The sequence below is a fragment of the Rhinatrema bivittatum genome, chromosome 4 (genome assembly GCF_901001135.1).
Source record: "Rhinatrema bivittatum chromosome 4, aRhiBiv1.1, whole genome shotgun sequence".
In the NCBI taxonomy this organism is placed as follows: Eukaryota; Metazoa; Chordata; class Amphibia; order Gymnophiona; family Rhinatrematidae; genus Rhinatrema; species Rhinatrema bivittatum.
The window spans coordinates 443,240,158-443,261,661 of record NC_042618.1 but is presented as its reverse complement, the minus strand read 5'-3'; the positions used below and the strand labels follow the sequence as shown (position 1 = coordinate 443,261,661).

The 21,504-nt window shown below is 43.6% G+C and overlaps 1 protein-coding gene across 5 annotated transcripts in view; it reads right to left on the bottom strand.

The window, feature by feature from the left end:
• Nucleotides 1–21,504, bottom strand: part of TMCC3 (transmembrane and coiled-coil domain family 3) — a 234,605-nt gene that overhangs the window by 13,363 nt on the left and 199,738 nt on the right. For all 5 annotated transcript variants that reach the window (XM_029601609.1, XM_029601612.1, XM_029601608.1 and 2 more), the window contains exons 2-3: nucleotides 4,267–5,180; nucleotides 892–1,027 (exon numbers count right to left, since the gene is read on the bottom strand). In XM_029601609.1, coding sequence (XP_029457469.1) covers nucleotides 892–1,027; nucleotides 4,267–5,165 — 1,035 coding nt within the window. In that variant the 5' untranslated portion in view covers nucleotides 5,166–5,180. The remainder of the gene's footprint in view (nucleotides 1–891; nucleotides 1,028–4,266; nucleotides 5,181–21,504) is intronic.

Here is a 21,504-nt window from a genome sequence, read left to right as displayed (position 1 = left end):
CACCTCAATCAGTCCATTGATCTGGCCACCTACTTCCTGAGGCCCGATTCACACCAGGGCAAACGGGCTCTACACACATTGGATTGCAAGAGGGCCTTAGCCTTCTATTTAGCATGCACAGCAGGCCACAAGCAATCTGCTCAGCTCTTTATCTCTTTCGATAAGAATAGATTGGGAGCTGCAGTAGACAAACAGACTCTGTCCTACATCTGGCCATTTGTAGGGCAAGGAAGTGATGGAAAAAAGACAAGTGTGGCTGTGTTACTGAAGCAGACCTCGTTCCAGGTGTGTGCACTTGCACCACCGCTAGGTAGAACTCCATCCACAGCCTCATCTTGGGATGATGCTGACAAAAAAAAAAAAATACATGCACAATCTGAATCAAAGTTTTTGGTCATGGCTAGTCAAACACTGGGACATTAAAGAGGGCAATATTCAAACTGCCCACAGTCTTTGTATGAATTTCAAAAGGGAAAACAGGGTGAGGACTTTCACGTTGAAAGTGCCACGGGTAGAAAGCATGCATGCTTCTTTTCACCTGCTTTTTCGGTGCAGGTAGAGTTTTGCTGGACAAGAACATGTGTACGTTTCAAAATGTAATTTCCCTGCAGACTTCTCCTCCCTCAAGCTAAACGCCCCCAGAAACACCTCCTCTCGGTAAAGCTATAAGTTTCCACATTGTTCCACAATGAGGGTGGGCCATTTTCAGAAAGCCGATTCACATGGGTAAAATGTCTTTTGCTTGTGGAACTTGCTTTCAAAAATTGCCCTCTAAATTCTCACATATCTGTAGGACGAGCCTGCATTTATTTAGACATTTTATATCCCGTCGTTCCATTTACAGAAAACAGGATAGGTTTCCAAACAGTCTGGCAGGCAGAGCATAGGTACCTGAATGTCACGGGAGCGTTCATAGGCCTGGTAGGCCACCTTCTCCTCTATGCTGGCAAGCTCTTGTTTCAGATTGGCCGTCTCGTGCTGATGCAGATCCGTCAGGTCATTGAGCTGGTCTTCCAGTCGTTCATACCTGCTCAGAAGAAACATTTTACTGGTCTTAAAGCAACTATTCGTTCCTCATTGAAAGTTATTTACAGGATGTACAATTAGCGTGCATAGTCACATCTTCAGGGTTTCACAACAAACCTACAGGACGATACAGAAAAACGCACGGGAGAGCTGGGCGCGCGATTCAGGAGGGTGGCCTATGCAAATTAGGGCCCGCGGTAAAAGGAGGCGCTAGGGACACTAGCGCGTCCCTAGAGCCTCCTTTTTGACAGGAGCGGCAGCTGACAGCGGGTTTCACAGCCGACGCTCAATTTTGCTGGTGTCAGTTCTCAAACCCGCTGACAGCCACGGGTTCGGAAAACGGACGCCGGCATAATTGAGCGCCCGTCTTCCGACCCATGGGCCGATTTTTAATTTATTTTTTTTTTACTTTTGGGGCCTCCGACTTAACATCGCTATGATTTTAAGTTGGAATGATATTCTGCCGGTGCCGGCAGGCGTTAATTTCTGAAAGTAAAATGTGCAGCTTAGCTGCACATTTTACTTTCTGTATCGTGCGGGAATAACTAATAGGGCCATCAACATGCATTTGCATGTTGATGGCCCTATTAGTTTCGGAGGGGTTGGACGCGCGTTTTTGACGCGCTATTACCCCTTACTATATAAGAGGTAAAGCTAGTGCATCGAAAACGCATGTCCAAACCTGGGCTAACAGTGCACTCTACCGGAGCGCACTGTACTGTATCGGCCTGAATGCCATGAATTCTGCACTGTGTAGGAAAGAAAGGACAATACTTCTTCCATAATCTGACTGTTCTCCCAGACAGAATTATAGTTAGACAATAAATTGTGCTGCTCCTTCTCACAGTGTGAGAGTCACATTCAGTCCTTTTCAGTCTCTGGTAAGTTCACAGATACTCTTGGGTTATGCCCCTTTTATTAGGTTCCCATGAAAACTATAATTCTAGCATGGAGTTTAGATTCCAGAGGGAATATTTTTTTTTTCTTCTTTTACCTTGCAGGGTACAGAGACTGCCGGGCTGGATTTAAGATTATGACACTCATAGGCAGAGGACTGGGGGTGGGTTAGTTTCAGCAGGATTCCCAGTTTTTGGGCATCTTCAGAATTTGGAGCCTTAGGCATGCGCCTACGTAGCCTAGGCCTCAATCCGGCCCAGAGTATCAGACTGAGGGCCAAACGCAACTCATTCTGTGAGTAGGAGCAGCGTACTTTATTGTCCATCAACCACTGTTCAGATACCTGTGAGACAACAGTTCATACCTCGCAAACACTCATGCAAAAAAAAAAAAAAAAATTGCGTGGGGTTAATGTCTCCAAAGCTTACATTCAAAACTCAGGCCTCCCAGTGCACAATGTTGTTTGTATAGGTTTCTGCTATGGAATGTTGTTTAACCCTTCAAGAAGCAATAGAAAGTAAAGCCTTGGTCAAAAGATGTGCCATTTCAAAATTGTGCAAGCAAACTGACTTGGAATTTTGTTTTTCTCCTGTACTCTTAGCCGATCTTTAAATCTGGCTCTTAGCGGACTCCATATAGCTCATCGTACTTAATGACAATCAGACGGGACAATGCCCCTTTTTATGCTGAGCGTGGATCCAATGGTACTGCAGTAACAGGATGGATCTCGTTCCAGCTTTCTTGGGAGGGGAAGAGGAGTGTTACTTGAGAAAACCACAGAAACGAAGTAGCTGCTGGGCCAAGAAAGAGGAAGTTCACGCGACACCGTTGTTGGATTCGGAAACCAAATGTTTTCACTATTTGCTGGTTTCTACATCTTACCTCCCATTTAAGCTGGGTCCTGTTCCAAAATCCCGATAAAGGTTCACAATGCAAAGCGGCAGGAAATAACCTCAGCCGGAGGGATGCAGATGTCAAAACAAACTTGGACGTTTATTTATAAGGCAACTTGAGTCCCACTGCTTAGCAAACTACACAAAAATAGGAGAAGGAGCAAAATGTTCCACCGGCCTCTGCAAAACATCCAAATGTTTCTGGGGAGGGCATGCAAAAGTATGCGTGGGGCTTTCCACAATGTCAGGTGAATTTTAAAAGCCAGGCGCGCACCAAAACTGGGAGATATGCGAGTATGTCCGGCCGGTGCGCGCCGAACGGATTTTAACAGTCGCCCGTGTACGTGCGTATCTCCCGGTAAGCGCACAAGCGAGAAAGACCACAAAAGGGGCCGGGGGGGGGGGGGGGGAGGGCAAGTGCGGGACACGGGCATTCCTGGACTTTAACATGAAACGTGTGCACAAATATTTATGCGCACGAGCGTGCGCCGGGGTCCCCTGCCGTGTACCTTTACTACTGCTATGGATGGCGTGTAAGTCATAAAACAAAAAGCAGGCTAGTCTGTGGGGTTTTAAGGCTTGGAGCTGACAGGCGGAATGGAGGCTAGAAACCTAGGGGGGGTTGGAAGTCCTATCCCTTAACAGGGTGAATTGGGAACGAACTGGGAAACCTCGTAATGGCATCGACGTGCGTCCCTTATACAATTCCCCCACTTATGCGGTAGAGGTGGCCTTTGCATGGACATAGGCGCGTTCAGCCTATTTTATACTATGCGCGCATGTTATAAAATGGCAGCGTCCTTTGGCGCAAGTTGGCTTACACGCACACCTGTGCGCCCGCGTGCCGGTATCAAAGTTACCATCCGTGCATTACCTTTAACCGCACGAGGATTTGACATTCCTGGAGGCGCACCTAGGTCAGGGGAGGAAAACAATCGGACACGGCTTGCCCTTTCGCATCTACACACGCTGCTTTCCATGGAATAAGTCAGGCGCAAAACATCCGCAGATAATTTGCTCCTGCAGCGGTTTTCAAAGCAAAAGTGCAAGCGCGCTCTCTTTTCCAAAAAGGGCACAGAGACCGCAGGTAAAAATAGAAGCTGCAGACTTTGCAGCAAGGTAGGCACAGCTTGATCGATTGCTCCCTGAATGCAGAAGAGAATCGAGTTAGACCTGCCCAGGGGTGGAAAACCCGAACAGGCAAAATTTCACTGGCTTCCTGCTTCTGGAAAGGGAGCACCACAGCATTTACCACCGCCAGCATTTGAATCCTGCAGACAAATCAAGTAGAAGGATCTGTTGGCTTTCTTTATTAAAGAACATATAGATTGCTATTTTGTGGCTCTATTACTCAATTGGTTAACACATACAACTTAATTATCTATCAGTTCATGTCGGGCACTCCCACAACCTTGAATTTAAAAATGTGCATTTGTTAAAAAAGGGATACCTGTATCTTTCCTCTTGTACTGCCTGGGAAATGAAGCCATAGTCTCTTTTAAACTGCCCTTTTAATGCCTCTATATCCTCCACTAACTGGGACTGTGCTTCTTTGATTTCTTTCAGCTCCTCTAGAACCAGAGAGAGCTTCCCCTGGCTGTCCAGCGTGCTGGTCCTGCCGGCCCCGAAAGACCGATTCCCATTACTGTCCGCAGACCCAGATGTCCCGCTGGAGCAGTCATCGTCGCTAACGTATTTCTGTTTTGCTACTAAGGTGGCACTGCCGCTCAGGTTCCGGGAAGCGCCCTCCGGGTGAAAGTCGTCCAATGAGTTTTTCAGGTGTGCGATGTTGTCAGCACTGCCGAACTTGTTCCGGATCAGATTGGCAAACTCCCTGGACTTGCTGAAAACAAATGTGGGAGGCGTCAGGGAGACCCCGGGCACTCCCGCCTTGCTGCTCTCACAGTGACCCGCCGTCCGTGTGCCGCTCTTGACGTCTTTCAAGGAATGCTGCAGGTCCTGAAGGTTATCTTTGGAGAGATCCTTGGAGCTTTTAGAAGATCCGTTCTGCTCAATCTCCTTCAGCTTTTTGTGGTACTGTTCCAGTTTCTTCTGCAGCTGGGCTATGGAATGAGCAGACTTCTGGTTCTTCTTCTCAAACACTTGCTTGATGCGTGCAGCCTGCTGCTTATCTGCGCTGTTCACTAGCTTCAAGTACTCCGCCACATTCCCATCACGGGCTGTTTGTTCAATTTTGATCTGCTCGGTGACTTTAAGAATTTTTTGCCTCAGGCTATCTGCAGTAAGTTTCACTTTGTGAAAATCTAGAATGCTATCTGGTATATCAAAGTTGAGGTTAGTGTCTGATCCCCCACGTCGAATATTTAGCGGCAAGCTGAGGGTATTCATATCAGACCTGTCGACCTGAAAGAAGAATATATTAGAAATTAATCAATAACATAACATTTGAGGAAATGGGTTTTTTTTTCTCTCTTATCTAATCACACCCAACCCAGTTCTGGAGCCTCATCTAATAGGTCTGGATTTCAGAATAACCAAAATGAAATATGCAAATATATCTCTTGCACCTTCATTGGCAAGATCCTGAAAACTAGATCTGTTAGATGAACCTCTGGAAGCAGATTGGGAACCAATGCAATCCAGTAATAGTACAGTATGAATGATGATAATATAAAAAAATGAACTAAAAAAAAGTTAATAGGCGATAGATAGCAATCATAAACTCAAAACCATACGGTATATTGGGAAATAACCCAAGACTCAATTAAAACGTTTTACTTAGTAGACACATGGCCCCATATCAGGGTTTTATTTAGCAGACTATTGGCCGAACATTATAGTCAGGCCTGGTGAATATTAGACAACAAGTTGGCATGTTCATGATCACAAAACATTTGTCAGTTAACATTAATCAAAACAGGATTGGACTTTTATTATTAGGATAAGGAGCATGTTAAATCTGCTGGCACAGAGAAACCCGGCAGATTAAGGTAATATGTAATATGGGTCATCTATTGGCTACTAGTCAGGATAAATTTTACTACCACTACATAAGCCAAAATAAGGTTGGGATCAGTGCTCTAGTTTGCAAACAGAATCATATTATCTCTGTACAGCGCTGCATATATCATCGGTAAAGGGTTGCAATAAAGGATTTAAGTCTGAGATGTGCAATGACAGAAAGACTTTTCTGCTCCAAGCAGTTTAAAAAATAAAAATCAAATGGCTGGCAAGGGTGTCTCATAAGAGAAAAAAGGATCCTGGGTCAAGGCATGAGGAATGGAAGTTTTGGGAAGGGGCAATCACGCGATTATAATGCAGAATTCAGAAATTGCCAGGGGATATTTTAAGATTCCCACTGCGTAGCAGCCGAATCCATTACAGCTTTTACTTTGAGATTAACCAGGTACTTTTTTTTTAAAAGTAGCAATTGCAAACCATGAATGAGCTAACCCTCTGAAGACTGCCCAGCTGACAAAGGATTCAACTTTAAAGATTATAAATTAACCAACAGATTTTGTAATTTTTTTTTAATTTATTTAATACTTTTCACAAGAGTGTTTGTTGTAAGTGGCAATTTCTTCCATCATTACAGCAATTCCTTTTCCAGCCTCCTTGCCAACGAAGGGGTGGGGGTATGTGTGTGTGTCGGGGGGGACATGAGGACTCTGCCGTGGGTGGAGGTGATGTCCCAGAGCCGCACAAAACTGAGGAAACACGGTGCCGTCAGTACTGAGAGCACAGCTGCTTCTTTCATACTACAGAATATGCGCACATCCTACATATCAACTTCCATGCGAGCTTATCCCTGTACATCACTTATATATAGCTTTATCTTTGTATCCTACATGCAATCTTGTGAATATATGTTTTCGCAAAATTTACGAATTTATTGCTCCCCTAAGTTTATTTAAGTTTTCCCTATAAAGCCTATTGATAATTTTTGTTCCTCCTGAGTTATGTGTTACCTTTAAAGCCTGTTCCTCTTTAGTTATGCGTTACCTGTAAAGCCTGTTGCTAATTTTGTTCTATGTAAACCGATGAGATGTTCCCAACGTTCGTCGGTATATAAAAGCCGTTAAATAAATAAATACTACTAAAAGGCTGCCCATGGTGCATATACCGAAGGGTTTTAAATGGAGGTCCCCACACTTTTCAGAATTAGGGTCACATTCGACCTTTAACACCACTCAGAGGGTCAAGGAGTCTGTGTGTGGCGGGGAGGATTTCCCTTTTGAATTGGATGAACGGGGAGGCTCAACGTTTGCAGAATAATGGATAACAAACAAATCTTGCTCTTGCATCCATTTACTAATTTATTTCAACAACACCTGTACAACAGAGAAACCTCACAATCAGGCCGATTCATGAAGAGGCGAGACAGCGGACGCTCAGAGTGCAGCGCCCGCTCTCCTGACGCGCGCCCGGGCACCTCTCCCGGGCACGCGATTCTGTATTCAAATTAGGCCTCGCGCTAATAAGGAGGCGCTAGAGACACTAGCGCGTCCCTAGCACCTCCTTATTAGTGGAAGCGGCAGCTGTCAGCGGGTCCGACAACCTACGCTTAATTTTACCGGTGTCGGTTATTGAACCTACTGACAGCCACGGGTTTGGAAAATGGACGCCGGTAAAATTGAGCATTTGTTTTCAAACCCGCCAACCAGCAGCCAGATTTTGGGGGGGGGGGGGGGGGATTTTTTATTAATTTTTTTATTGTTCGTGCCTCCGACTTAATATCCCTATGACATCAAGTCAGAGGGTGTACAGAAAAGCTGTTTTTTATGCATTTCTGTACACTTTGTTTCTAATGTTAACGCCTGCCCTTGGGCAGGCTTTTGAGAGTAAAATGTGCGGCTTTCCACGCGCTATTACTACCCCTTACAGTATAAGGGGTAATAATAGCGCGTCTAAAACGCGCGGCCAAACGGGGGCTAAACCCGAGCGCAGCGTTCTGTATCGGCCTGAATGATGGGCATTTCTGTCCCATCACCCATGCTCGGCAGCAGTAGCCTCCTCCTCCCTCTTCCACTCACTCCCCAGCATTTTCCCCTTTTTCACTACCCTCCTCCCAGTCCCCTCACCAGCATAGCCCCCAACCCAATGTCTCCCTCCCCATCCCCTTTCCCCCCCAGTAGACCCCAACCCCCCATTCCCCTCAGCCTGCTCCTTCCCCCACCAGCACACCTGGCTCTTTCTGCAAGTCCCCTCTATCTTCCACTTCCCCCACCAGCACACCTGATTCCTCTGACACTTTTTGTTTTGTGTCCTAGTCCTTACTACAGCCACTTTTGCTTGGCCCCTGTGGCACTGGTGTGAGCAGTGTTGGGAAGGAGACAATATGGCCGTTTTTTTCCCCTGGCTCAATCCCACCTGCTGCTGCTTAGCCCCCTGCTGTTGTCTTTTTCTCCATATAAAACTTTTCTCTTTTTAAAATAACTCCTTTTCTCCTCCTTCTATGACCTCTTCCCTGTTAAAATTTGCCTCTTTTTTTTTTTTCACCCATCCATTCATCTCACTCCCACATCCATTGTCTCGCTGCTTCTCATCTTCCCGCCCCGTAATCTCCTTTGCTTGCTCCCCCCATCTGATCGCTACCTTGCCCCTCCCATCCATTCTTTTCACTCCCTCCAATCCCTTCTCCTCTGACTGGGCCTGCACTGCTTGGTTCTGCATGTCTTGTCAGAGCAGCACAGGGCCAGCAGTAACCAAGTTTTCACTGTTTCCCAGAGCTCCCAGTCGGAGAGGGTGCCCCACCCTTCACTTGGGGAAATGCAGAACTGCGCTGCTCCTCGCTGAGCTGGGCGGGTGGTTGCAGCAGCAGCAGGCTGACAAGAATTTTGTGTCACCGCCCACCACGGCCCAGGTTCTGTGACTGGAGACGGAATTTGTGGCATCACAGGAAACTGGGTGCTGAGCGGAGCAGGACGTCCCAAACCTGCCCTGGGGACCTTGCAGGCAAGCTGGGCTTTCAGGAAAGCCACAATGAATACACACATGGGATAAATTAGCACACACAGGGTGTCCAATGTATGCAAACCGATCTCACACATGCTCATTGTGGATATCCTGAAAACCCAACTAGCTGTGGGGTCCCCAGAACTTAAGAAGCCCTGGACTATATATGAGCTGGAATGATCAATCTTACACACTTAACTCAATATACAAGAGGCAGATTGCTGATGGAGTGAAAAATACTACACAGAACAGCACTGCTAACCAAACTGAGCCACAGTGCAGTCACGTGATCTCCTCACTGATACACACAGATTATCATCAAGCAGAGACAGGAACTCAGGAATATGATGTAAGGGCTAAGCATTATGCCCTCTTCCTAACTATGTGAAGTAGGAGTTTTGCAATCTTTCTGGCTCTCAAATTGACCCAAAGGTTATCAGTTTGTTCTGGAGAAATTATTATATTCCAGTAAGAGCTCTTAATCTTCTCCTACTCAGGGTCAAGTGACGTACTAGTGAAGGCAAGCCATTCACTAACATGAGCAACTCAAAGCCTTTCCAGACAAATTCTACACAGGCCTGGACAATGCTGGTTACACTGCTACAGTACGAAAAACCATCAGAGTCCCAAAGAAGAAAAGAATGTAAACAATATCTAGTTACTGAAGTCAAAGGATCATTAACAGAGGCCATGATCATCACAGGTCATTGCAATTTGGTGTCGATTAATGATTTCAGATTAGAGTCTTAAAGGTGAATTTTAAAACACAAGCGGATTTTAAAAGCCACCAGGATACGTACTTAAATGGAGCAGCGCAAGTTTTCAAAAAGGGGGGAGGGCATGGTCTGAGTGTGGTATGGGAGTTTCGGAGCGTGAAGATGAGATGGGCACGTAAATACTTCTGCCATCTGGCACACATAATTTTACTTTCGCTATGGATGACGTATAATTTAAAAAATAAAAACTAGGCAGATCTGGGCAAACTGTGGGAAGTGAAGGCTATCAAACCAGAGGGGTTTGGAGTATGTCGCTCTTAAATGGGTGAACTGGGGACGAACTAGTAAAGCTGGGAATAGCGTTGGCGCACACCCCTTTTAAAATCCCCCTATTTACGAGGCAGAAGCGGGATTTGCATGCCCAAGCGTGCACCCACATAAAATCTGGTGCACACGTGTGCGCAGCCAGGCTATTTTATAACATGTGCGCATATTCAACGCACACACACCAACGCGCACGCACGCGCCGGTTTGAATGTTACCGTCCCTGTAGGCTGTTACCTTCCATAGGACCAATAAAAAGATGCTGCAGTACGTGAGCTTTTGAGACTTCACAGGTCAGACCTGAAGCAGGGACTTCTGTGGTTTTGAAAGCTCCTACAGAACCATATTTTGTTTATTGGTCCATATCAAAGTATGACAACCTGCCAAGATTCCAGCTTTCTCTAGGGCCTGCATTGCTATATACAAGTCTATCAATTTTGAGAAAAGAAATACCCAACTCTAGAAATGCTCTAGAGATTTTTGCACCAACTAAAATTACTGGCATTGAACCCAAGTTCTGGTTCACATCCTAAGCCAGCAGAGATACTAAATAAACCCATGCTGTGGAAATTCTTCTGATCAGCACAGAAATAAAGTTTAGCAAAGTAAATAAATAGGGCACTATCTTTTTATTGGATTTAATATATTTCTTGATGAGATTTGAGAAGTTAACACTCCCTTCCTTAGGTCCAAACAGAATTAGCAGGTCAGAGCACGAGATGGCACTGCCAAAAAAATACAAGTGAATCATGAAATATTACAATGGTAGCAAGACAAGAAGTGTCAGTGTTAGAGTGATCAGAGGATGGCAGGGAGGCAGCAGAATTATTTCTGGAGCCCTCCCCCAGTCTCTGTTATTTCCTTATGTGTTGCTTCTGAAATTCTTTTTTTTTAATCATTTTTAAATTCAAATGTTTCAACATTCCTGGACTGTGCAGAATTCACCTTCTAGTATCCTGATTGTAAGGCCACAGATGCAGGTGTCCGGTCCTGAAAACAACCTTTTCCCTCAGAGACATTTTATAGCTTAATATCGGGGATAATTGATTCATGCAATGCCAGCAGCGTAAGACACATACAATATTAGGGCTTAGTGAATTTGGGGGGGGGGGGGGGGTGTGAGGGGAATGTCAGCGTGAGTCACTTTTGTCATCCTCCTGAAACAATCTGTTCTCGCCTGAAAGAGCCAAGGCACTGTACCAAAACAGATCAGGACACCACGCTCCAGAGTCTCCAGATAATAGCCAGTACTCCCAGCGTCAGCAGGGTTTTCAGCACATGCTGTACGCATCACGCGTCCCAGTCTCCTGACTGCGGCGTTTGCCTTCAGGAAGTTCAGCGCGACGTGCAGAAACAAAAGGATTTTTTTTTGTTAAGTGCTACAACGTATACAACACCAACGCTGCTTGCCAACTTTGGTTTTGACTTTTCAAGCTGCTTGCGTGGTCAGATCTCAGAGCGTGGAGGAGATACCAGTCCAGAGAGGCTGCCGTTCGTTCCGTTTCGGACCATTGAGGGAAGAGGCGTGGTCCCAGTGCGGGAGAGCGCTAGGGATCCGATTCGGGAAGAGTTATGGGACACAAGCTCAACGATTCCCCTTATGGCTCGCCGTGTGCTCCCAAAAAAGTCACCTAATCCCCTTCTGTCTCTGAGACCCAGCGAAAGGAAAGGCAATCATTTTAACTTGGCCTTCCCCGACATAAAATTGTAAATACAAAGTAATCTAAACACTTGAAAAGAGGAAAAAAAAAAAAAAAAAGATGGTGAATGTATTTTTTTTTTTTTTTGGCGATGTACTGCCTTTTCAATATAACTCCTGCCTGCTGGGGACTTAATTGCAATGGATTTACAGATTTACAGTATTGCTGCCTAAAGTGCATAGTATGAAATACATTTAGGTAACAAACATAGGATTTAACAAACACAGGATCTGATTTAGCAAGGCTTTTCTCTTATTGTATGTCTATGGGGAAACAAAACACATAATGAATCATTCCCGCGGTTCATTACAGGTTTATTTCTATATGCATACTTAGCTGGGTTGAAAGAAGATTGAAGTTCATACAAATTCAATCTTCGTCTGACTGTTTAAAAGCTCTCACGGAATTTATTACAACACAGATCCAACCTGTTTGCTTGTCAGATGGTGCACAATATTACCGTGGACTATAATATATACCGTAACTCCGGGGCAGTCATATTTTGCAACTCAGGTGAATTTTATAATCATATCCCTTGAAGCATTTCAGTACTTTTTTTTTTATTCTTATTACTTTTTTCAGTTGCATTGAAAGCTTCCCAGATGTCGTGAATTCATTTAAATGCAATTGAAAATGTAGTTTTTTAAAGTACTGAAATGTTCCAAGGGCTATGATAACAACAGTAACTGCAGTAAAAGAGTTAATGCTCACCCGAGTTATAAAATATGACTGCCCCGGAGTTATTATCACTGTTCTCAGGATTTCTTGATATTTGTCTAAGAGCTGTCTACACCATGATGAAAGAGACCCAAAGCACACTGTGCACTTGTAACCAGTTCAGCAGCACTGAAGACAATTCCTCCCTGCTCCCAAATATGACCATTTTCCAGACTAGCACTTTTCCATACGGCATATCTACAGCACCAAACTTTGTCTTCCTCCAAACTGTTGCACCATTTTAATCTGAAGTTATTTAACAGAACCATGAGAGTCTCCACTGGCAAAAAGAAAGTTCCAGAGCTCTACCGTCCATTAAAACTCCCTTCAATCTTTGGGGATGCCCCTTTGTTTTGTTTGCTGCTCTGGTGATCAAGAGATTGTTTGCAAGATATCTTTGTACAGTGCAATTGGAGATCTCCTCCCATCACCCCAAATCATATTTTTTTCTATGGAGGCAGCATACTCAAATTACAAATACTGTCCATATTTTAAAAAGGTGGAGACAAAACATTATCTGTTGGAACTGTGTTGCGGCCGGTCTCAGATGGCATCGCCCGACATGCCTCACCTCTATTTCAGCCTTCTCCACCAGCCTCAGGAGAATGGCGTCCGCAGCGTCTCCTTGCCGCACCCTCCGGCGTCCCCGGAGTGGCTTTGGCGCAGTGTCCCGCCATGTTGACCTGAGGCCTCTTAGGGCGCGTACGCACGCCTCACGTCTTGTAGCAGTGTTGGCGTGAACCTCGGGGGCATCACTGCTTCCGACTACAAAAGGTTGCCCATTTGCTGACTCTCGCCGAGATAGCAACGGATTGGATTTGTTCCGGTCTGAAGCTGCTCTGTTGCTTCTGCTGCTGCTGGAAGCTATCTTCACCCTTCAGGGTTCTACTAACTTGGGTACCCGCTCCTCGGGGGCCCTTTGCTTATTTCCAAGTGCCTATCTTGAATCCAGGTACTCGCTCCTCGAGGGCCTGTGTGTCTTATCCTGGTGCCTGCTACCAATTCTTCTACCTGCTGGAACACCACCTATCAGCTACAGAGAGTGAGTACTACTTCTCCCAGTCCGTTCATCTACAGCTCCTCGTCATAAGAACTTAAGAACATAAGAAAATGCCATACTGGGTCAGACCAAAGGTCCATCAAGCCCAGCATCCTGTTTCCAACAGTGGCCAATCCAGGCCATAAGAACCTGGCAAGTACCCAAAAGCTAAGTCTATTCCATGTTACCATTGCTAATGGCAGTGGCTATTCTCTAAGTGAACTTAATAGCAGGTAATGGACTTCTCCTCCAAGAACTTATCCAATCCTTTTTTAAACACCGCTATACTAACTGCACTAACCACATCCTCTGGCAACAAATTCCAGAGTTTAATTGTGCATTGAGTAAAAAAGAACTTTCTCCGATTAGTTTTAAATGTGCCCCATGCTAACTTCATGCAGTGTCCCCTAGTCTTTCTATTATCCGAAAGAGTAAATAACCGATTCACATCTACCCGTTCTAGACCTCTCATAATTTTAAACATCTCTATCATATCCCCCCCCTCAGCCGTCTCTTCTCCAAGCTGAAAAGTCCTAACCTCTTTAGTCTTTCCTCATAGGGGAGCTGTTCCATTCCCCTTATCTGCATCGGGCCCTACACCACCATTGGGGAACAGGACTCCTCTGCCGAGGATCACAGACTGTTGCTACCTATCCTCTCTCTACTGCTTATTGGGAACTCTATCTACTCAGCTACCAGGGAGTGTGTAATAACATCTGCCAGTCTGTCTCTCCTACAGCGCCTCACTCGATATCTGCATCGGGGCCTTATACCACCATTGTGGGACGGGTCTCCTCTGCCGAGGATCACAGACTGTTGCTATCTAATCCACTCTCTACTGCCACCTCTGGTGAACCATACAAGTTGCATAATAAAGATATATTCTCTGTGTTTGTGCATCTGAGTCTAACCTGGTGCTACAGTTCCCTACGGGGCTCCTCGCCGTGGGAGACACTATCACTGTTGCCCCTAAGAATCCACCAAACACCTCGATATCATAACAAACTGATTGTAACATGTCAAACGTTTTGTGTACCCTCCCAATCTTTGTTATCCTCCCTGAACGGATTCTCAACCCTCAGAAAAGTGGACTACAGATCTCAAGTTAAAGTTAATTATATCAAGAGAACATCTCCGGCTACAAAAAGGGAATGTTAGTAAGCTGAGGCCCTCCAGGGTGTATACAGTACTGCAGTGCCAAGGAGCGTTCCCACCTGGCTGCTTTCTTCTGCCAGGGGTCAACCTAAAACACCAAGAGGTCGACAGACTGCTTTGATGTGCTTGTACCTTACTGGTAGGAAAAAAAAAAGGATAATTAAATTACTTCTTCCCTGAACCTGCAAAAAAAAAAAAAGTCTCAGACTCTCCCAGAAGAGGCTCCACAAATAACATGCACGATGCACAAACAGGAAGAGAAATCAAAACAGGTATAAGAAACTCAGCCAAAAATAAACCTGTTCATCCAGAGAGAACAAAGTCAGTGTTCGTACCATTATAATAAGCAGATAGGACATTGATGTTCTGATTCAAGCAGTCATTCAATAAGTTACATGAATTATACCTCTGATCTGTACTCTCTCAATCAATGGTAAAGGCAAGAAATGAACCAAATTAATGAAGTCAATCTATCAAGGGGCCATCTCATTCTCATGTCTGGAAGAACCCTGGTCGAATCAACTCTTTAATGGCATCGCGTGATTTCTGTTGTGCAAAACGTTACAAATATAATTTTAATAAGGTATGCCCAACAGGTTCCACCAAGAATCCTACCAACGATTCATATCCATGAAGCTACAGAAGGAAAGCATTAACATATTTACAAGAGAACTCTTCATTACTATAAAATGTTTTAATTAGCATCAACATCCTTTTCATCCAATTAGTTTTCACTTAAGTAGCTTTGATGAGCTTACGAAAGAATACAAGACTGCTCTTGAACGGAGCTAATACAAATCATGGTTCTTCAGGCTTCCTCTTAAGATTTCATGGACACCTGCCATTCCAGATGTTCAGTATCTTATTCTATAAGACGCCCAGTTTCCTGCTGCAGGGTTTATTGCAAAATATGACTTTGTGCTCTTTATCCTCGACAGGAAATTGTGCAGGGATGAATCTTTTATTGGGGGATCAATAGTGATGAAGAGCAGGTAAATGTTATTGCTAAGTTGTGTCATTTGTGAGACATCTTTGATAGGAAGGTTACGTAGGAAGGGGAAAAGAAAGGTGACAAAATTCACCAAAAGATTATTTACTAGTTCATGCCCTTTGAAGATGCCTTAAATATAAAGACATAAATTACAGATACTGCAGTGTGGCTATAGATAATTATGGACAGAAGCCCTAAAAGGCCTGATCTCTCAAGGGCTTTCTCCTAGCTTGACTCATCCTGAACAACCTCAAGCTAGGAACTTAGGATTTGTTGCACCCAATAGGTCAATTCTTCATGGAACTCCTGCCAAGATTTCCCGGCTAGAGAGGTGCCCGGCACAGCAGCCCATTAAAAAGCACGATTCACGCAGCGCAAACGGTGCCGAGATTATCAGAGGGGCCGTCCATAAATGACATCACGCTCTGACGGGGGGCGGGTTCTAAGTTGAAAGGGGGGTTGGAGATTTGTGACAAAGTGCGACCAGAGGGGGTGGGAATTGATTTCATTCCAAAATAGTGTGACGTCATCTCTGAACGGCCCCAGAGCTAATTAACAGTGAAATTCAGCAAATTAAAAAATGAAAAGGAAAATACGAGAAGTACACAAGCTCCTGCACTTGTTCCTGCAACTTAATACAAATAAAAATATATATGTGTCCATTGACAATGACTGTAAAAGGAGTTTTGCATCCCTCTCACCTCTGTTTCATTACGATCTATGCTAAGCTAAGCTGTGAAACGTCCAGCTGGTGACGCATTTGCCCCCTAATGTGTTTTACTCTGAGTTTCCCGTTCGCTTTGCTTGTCAATGGGATAATTTATGAGGCTGCAACACAGGACAGAAATTGCAAGCTGAAAAAAATGCACATGCATACCAAACATCATTGACGATGATGCGCATATTTTTAACCTCATGACAAAAGCCATATTCCAGCACAGAGACGGCTGAGGGGGAATATGATAGAGGTCTTTAAGATCATGAGAGGTCTTGAACGAGTAGATGTGACTCTGTTATTTACACTTTCGAATAATAGAAGGACTAGGGGGCATTCCATGAAGTTAGCAAGTAGCACATTTAAGACTAATCGGAGAAAATTCTTTTTTACTCAATGCACAATAAAGCTCTGGAATTTGTTGCCAGAGGATGTGGTTAGTGCAGTTAGTGTAGCTGGGTTCAAAAAAGGTTTGGATAAGTTCTTGGAGGAGAGGTCCATTGACGGCTATTGAATCAGGTGTACTTAGGGAATAGCCACTGCTATTAATTGCATCAGTAGCTTGGGATCCTCTTAGTGTTTGGGTAATTGTCAGGTTCGTGTGGCCTGGTTTGGCCTCTGTTGGAAACAGGATGCTGGGCTTGATGGACCCTTGGTCTGACCCAGCATGGCAATTTCTTATGTTTTTATGTTCACAGTGTAGACGGCGGGTGCCTGGTCTTGGGAAATTAGCTGGGTTTGCACTGGCTGAAAATAAGAGCTCACGTGTACTCTTGCAGTTAGGTGCCCTGTTGAAATTTTACCTCTAAATGCCTCCAGACCAGTTTATACCACAAAGTATTTCCGTATCAAACTGGGAGGCAAGTTCTCATGGCTCCACAGGATGCTATAAAAATCACATATTTATTTATTTATTTGCTTTTATATACCGAGATTCAGCAAAAGCCATCAAGTCGGTTTACAGACAACAATTTGAAAAAATAAAAAAAAGAGGATACACTGTAACAAAATAAGTATCAAAATGAGATGTGTATTACAAGATATGTCATATACCACAATATATATGCTAATCATGACAAAATTATACATCCCCACTGTAAACACAAAACCACATCACACCAGAGAATGATGTAGGTAAAACCCTAATGACAGATGAAAAATCTAAACTCGTATTTCTTATTTTAAAAGCAGACTCAAAATCTTACTACGCATGCCGCTGGTTTGGCTCCATAAACTGCTTCAGGCAGTCTGCTGTTGACTAGGAAAGCAGTTTATAAATAAATTAACTGGCAGACCAATGCTAATCAGCAAAGCGGGGCTCCTTTTAGTGTCTCATGGCTATAGTTCTTGGGCCACGGATACTGCCTGCTCTGCTACTTCTCCTCAGGACTGCCCTTTTGAAGATCAAATGACAGCAGCTAATATGAAAATAAGTGCACAGGAAAAACATTCCTTAGTAATTTCCAACCACTATGGTCTTGCAGGAAGAAAAATAGAAGGTGCCTTAGTCAAGGAGAAACTCATTGATAGAGGCATAGTATATTACATCAGGGGTTCTCAAAACCAGTCCTTGGGTCTCCTCCTATAGCCAGTCCGGTTTTTAGGATCTCTCTAATGAATAACAAAAGATTTATTTGCATGCACTACCTATGTATGCAAATATTTCTCATGCATATTCATTAGGGATATCCTGAAAACCCAACTGGCTGGGGGGGGGGGGGGGGGCAAAGATCCATTTGAACACCCCGTATTACAGGGGTGCTCAAACCAAACCTCGGGCCTCCTCCCAGCCACTGGAGACAATGCAAGTAAATATATCTCATTTATATTCATTAGGGGAATCCTAAAAATCTGAACGGCTTGTGGGGGGAGGAAGGCCTGAGGATTGGTTTGAATACCACGGGTACAGAACCAGGAAACAAAATCACTGGGAATTGGCAAGGTGGACAGCATCTACCCCAGCCTATAAGGAAACACCTTCAAACATCAGAGCAGAGATCTGGGAGTACCGAATCACATTTACTAGCAATTGAAATTGCTTTGGGCTGTATTAAAGTGCACTGCCGGTTTAAGGCTGTTAAACAGAGTTATGTAAACTTGCGGTGTTCCAGACTGCGCCGTTCCCTCTAAATTGTGCACAAGCAAAATATAGCACACTCAAAATAGCATAACATCATAGATATCTTTACTATAGAATTGTGCTTAACCATTAAATAAAATGGCATAACATCACAGATATATTTACTATAGAATTGTGCTTAACCACTAAATAAAAATATGAAATCACATTTATTTTGTTTGATGTTTTCTATTTATTTAGTGATATGCTGTAGAACAGGTGTGCTGGCAATTAAGCTGAATCTAAGTTTTATAAATAATAACTAAATAAATACATTTTCATTAAAACAATTGCTTAATTAACACTTTCAAATACCAATCCTATTTGCATTATTCTTGCTCAGGCACACACTTGGCTCTTAGTGCACAAATCTAACTCAAGTTTATAAAAATCTGCACAAAAGATCTAGTAAGGCAGGCCCCAGTTCCACTCATGTCCTATTGCACGGATACGTGCTCTGGGAATGAACACTGAAAATACCATTTGTTTCATTTTGTATCATTTCTAATCCAAACAACAGAAATAACAAATCTTTGTTTCCATCTTGTGATTTAGCACTAAAATGCAGAAATTAAATTAAAAAAAAAAAAATGGTAACAAAATGGAAACCGATAAATAAAACAAACGTTTTCCCCATGCGCACCACTAATGCGCCCCCACACTAGCACAAATCAACAAGGTGGGCGAAATAAGTGACGAGAAGAGACATCAGTGGTTAAAATAAAGAGGAGAGCCAGTCAGATGTATGGGTAACACCTCTATTTTAAATCTCAACCTGTGACCTAGCTATGAACATAATTCCAAGCCACCCTACTTGTGAGCTTTACTAAACACGTCAGTGAGAAACTCATTTCCGTTCTAAGCATCATCAAGCAAAAATAAGCCTGCTGAAAGACTTGGACGCAAGCAGGAGATCTACCGGAGCCTCCAGGGCTTATCCTAATTCTGAAGTTTTATAAGTCACCGGAGCACTGCTAGGCAGAAAGACTTCTACAGAAAAATCTACCACTGCTTGCTCAAACAAATTCCTCTGCATAATTTTTCAGCTCTAAGCTAAAGAACCGAGATAGGAGGTCTCCCAAGGTCAAACACATCATCAACTTTGCTTTTTTAGGGGGTCATTTTCACAAACCTTTATGCCCATAAACCCCAGTTTATACATGCAAATCTGTTTTTAAAAATGATCTAGAGGATGGTACAGGAAAAAGTACGCGCTAAAGTCAATTATGTGCCTACTGTTCTCCCACACCCGCTGCAGGTTACACGCATACTTTTGATTGTGGAAAGTAAGGACGTAAATGTGCGCGCAGAAAAGTCACACCTGTACCTTCCTGTGTGTACCTACACAACCCAGGAATTTTCCAAGTGAACTTGTACACATAAATCCAATTTGATGATTCGGGCAGTTGAAAATTACTCTCTCAGTGACTGGTATTTCTTTATTTCAGCTTTTCTGTTATTGTTTTTTATTTTATGTATTGTACCTTAATTATTTTGAATAGTGCATGGTTTTATTTCGGGCATTTTTATTCAATTTTATGTTCTTTTATCTTTTGATTTCTTTTTTTATGCTGTACATTTTTGTCTTCTGTTTACTGTTCCGTGCTTTGAGCTTTGGAAAAGGCGGCTATAAATAAAATTTGATTTGTTTGATATTTCATACAGCGAGCCAATAAAATGTATTACAGTCTGCAAAGCACCAAATCTCTTAACTTTTATTTTTATAATATTTATTTACATTCTGGAAGATAAACGCTTCACAATACAGGCTAATGAGCTTGAAGAAAAACCCAAATATATTTAGACATTAAACTATATATACTAGCCCAGTTTAAGTCCATAACAGAGAGAGAAAGAGAGAGTTAGGAGCTGAAATGGTCTTCAGCTCAGGTCAATCGGAGCTGTGGAAGGGGTTTCCTGAATGTGGCAGTAAATGATGATGTGTGCAGGTGCAATTCTAAAGTCAAAGACTTTAGTGTACTCAGCCCACTGGACAGCTTTTAGAGGAGGCAGGCAGCACAGCAGAGGCAGTACTTTCTGAGAGAGGAATAGAGAGTGCCAAAGGTGGGACTTTATGTCCTGCCCAGGTTCCTGTTCTTCTTAAATAGACTTGCTCAATTTAGTCCCACCTATACCCCCTTGTCCTATGTCTTGTATTTACCCAAATACAATTACAATGCATTAACATGGTGCAAAACCATCAATAAGCCCACAGGATATCACAAGCCACTGAGACTTGGGCACCTACCACCTTACACTTCTTCAGCAAGCAGGCTATGAAGCCAGCACCTCGCAATGCATGACGTAGGACTGCCTACCTCAGGCCAGGCTTGATTCCCTATATACATTTAAGGTTTGTCAGGGATTAGGGAATCCAAATTCTCTCGGTATTTTAGTACCTCAGGCCAGCGGCATTTTTTTCCTTCTCGTTACTTCCTATGGCTCTACTACTCTTCCTCATCCTGATATTTACCCTTCCCAATCTTATTCCCCACTGCAAACCACTGCAAGCATCGAGTCCACTGTCTACATTTTCTACCTCTCAGGCATTTTGTCTGTTGCTCTAATGCTCCTGAGCTTCAAAATAATGCAATTCTCATCTACCTTCACCTCTCTCCCTAACAGCATCTTATGCTCTTCACTGCACTTCTGCTTCCCTCCATACTCTCTCTGTCTCCTCCTTTGAGATCGAGGCATCAATACCAATCCTGGCCCTTCAAGACAATTGTTACCCGTATCAGTATACTTCACCCCATCACCCTCCAACCTTATCCCTATCCCCCTCCTCCCCGCCTCTTCCTTGTGGTATGCCAGCTCTATTTCCAGTAAACTTGTTTGCATTCGTGATCTCTATCTCTCATTCCCTCCATTAGAAAATGGTTTGACCGAGACTTTGTTTTCCCCTGAGGATTCTGCTGTTGTAGCTGCTCTCTGTCATGGAGGTTATCAGTTCTCCCACACACCATGCTTGGTAGGCCATGGCAGTGGTGGTGATGGGCTCCTATTTTATTTATTTAAAAATTCTTATATTCCGCATATTTGGTACACCACACTAAGCAGATTACCTAGAACATATACACAAAGGAAAAGAAACAAAGGCCAGTAAACAGTTAAAGTCACTTAATTAAATCATCATGCTAAAATAAAACCACCATAACATAAAACCATAAAAAAGCCACTTGAAACAGATGGGTTTTCAAACCTTTATGAAAGCCTGCTAGTCCTCGATCAAATGCAACTCACTGGGTAAAGAGCTCTATAAAGTAGGGCCTGCGACTGAGCAGGGTCTCGACCTG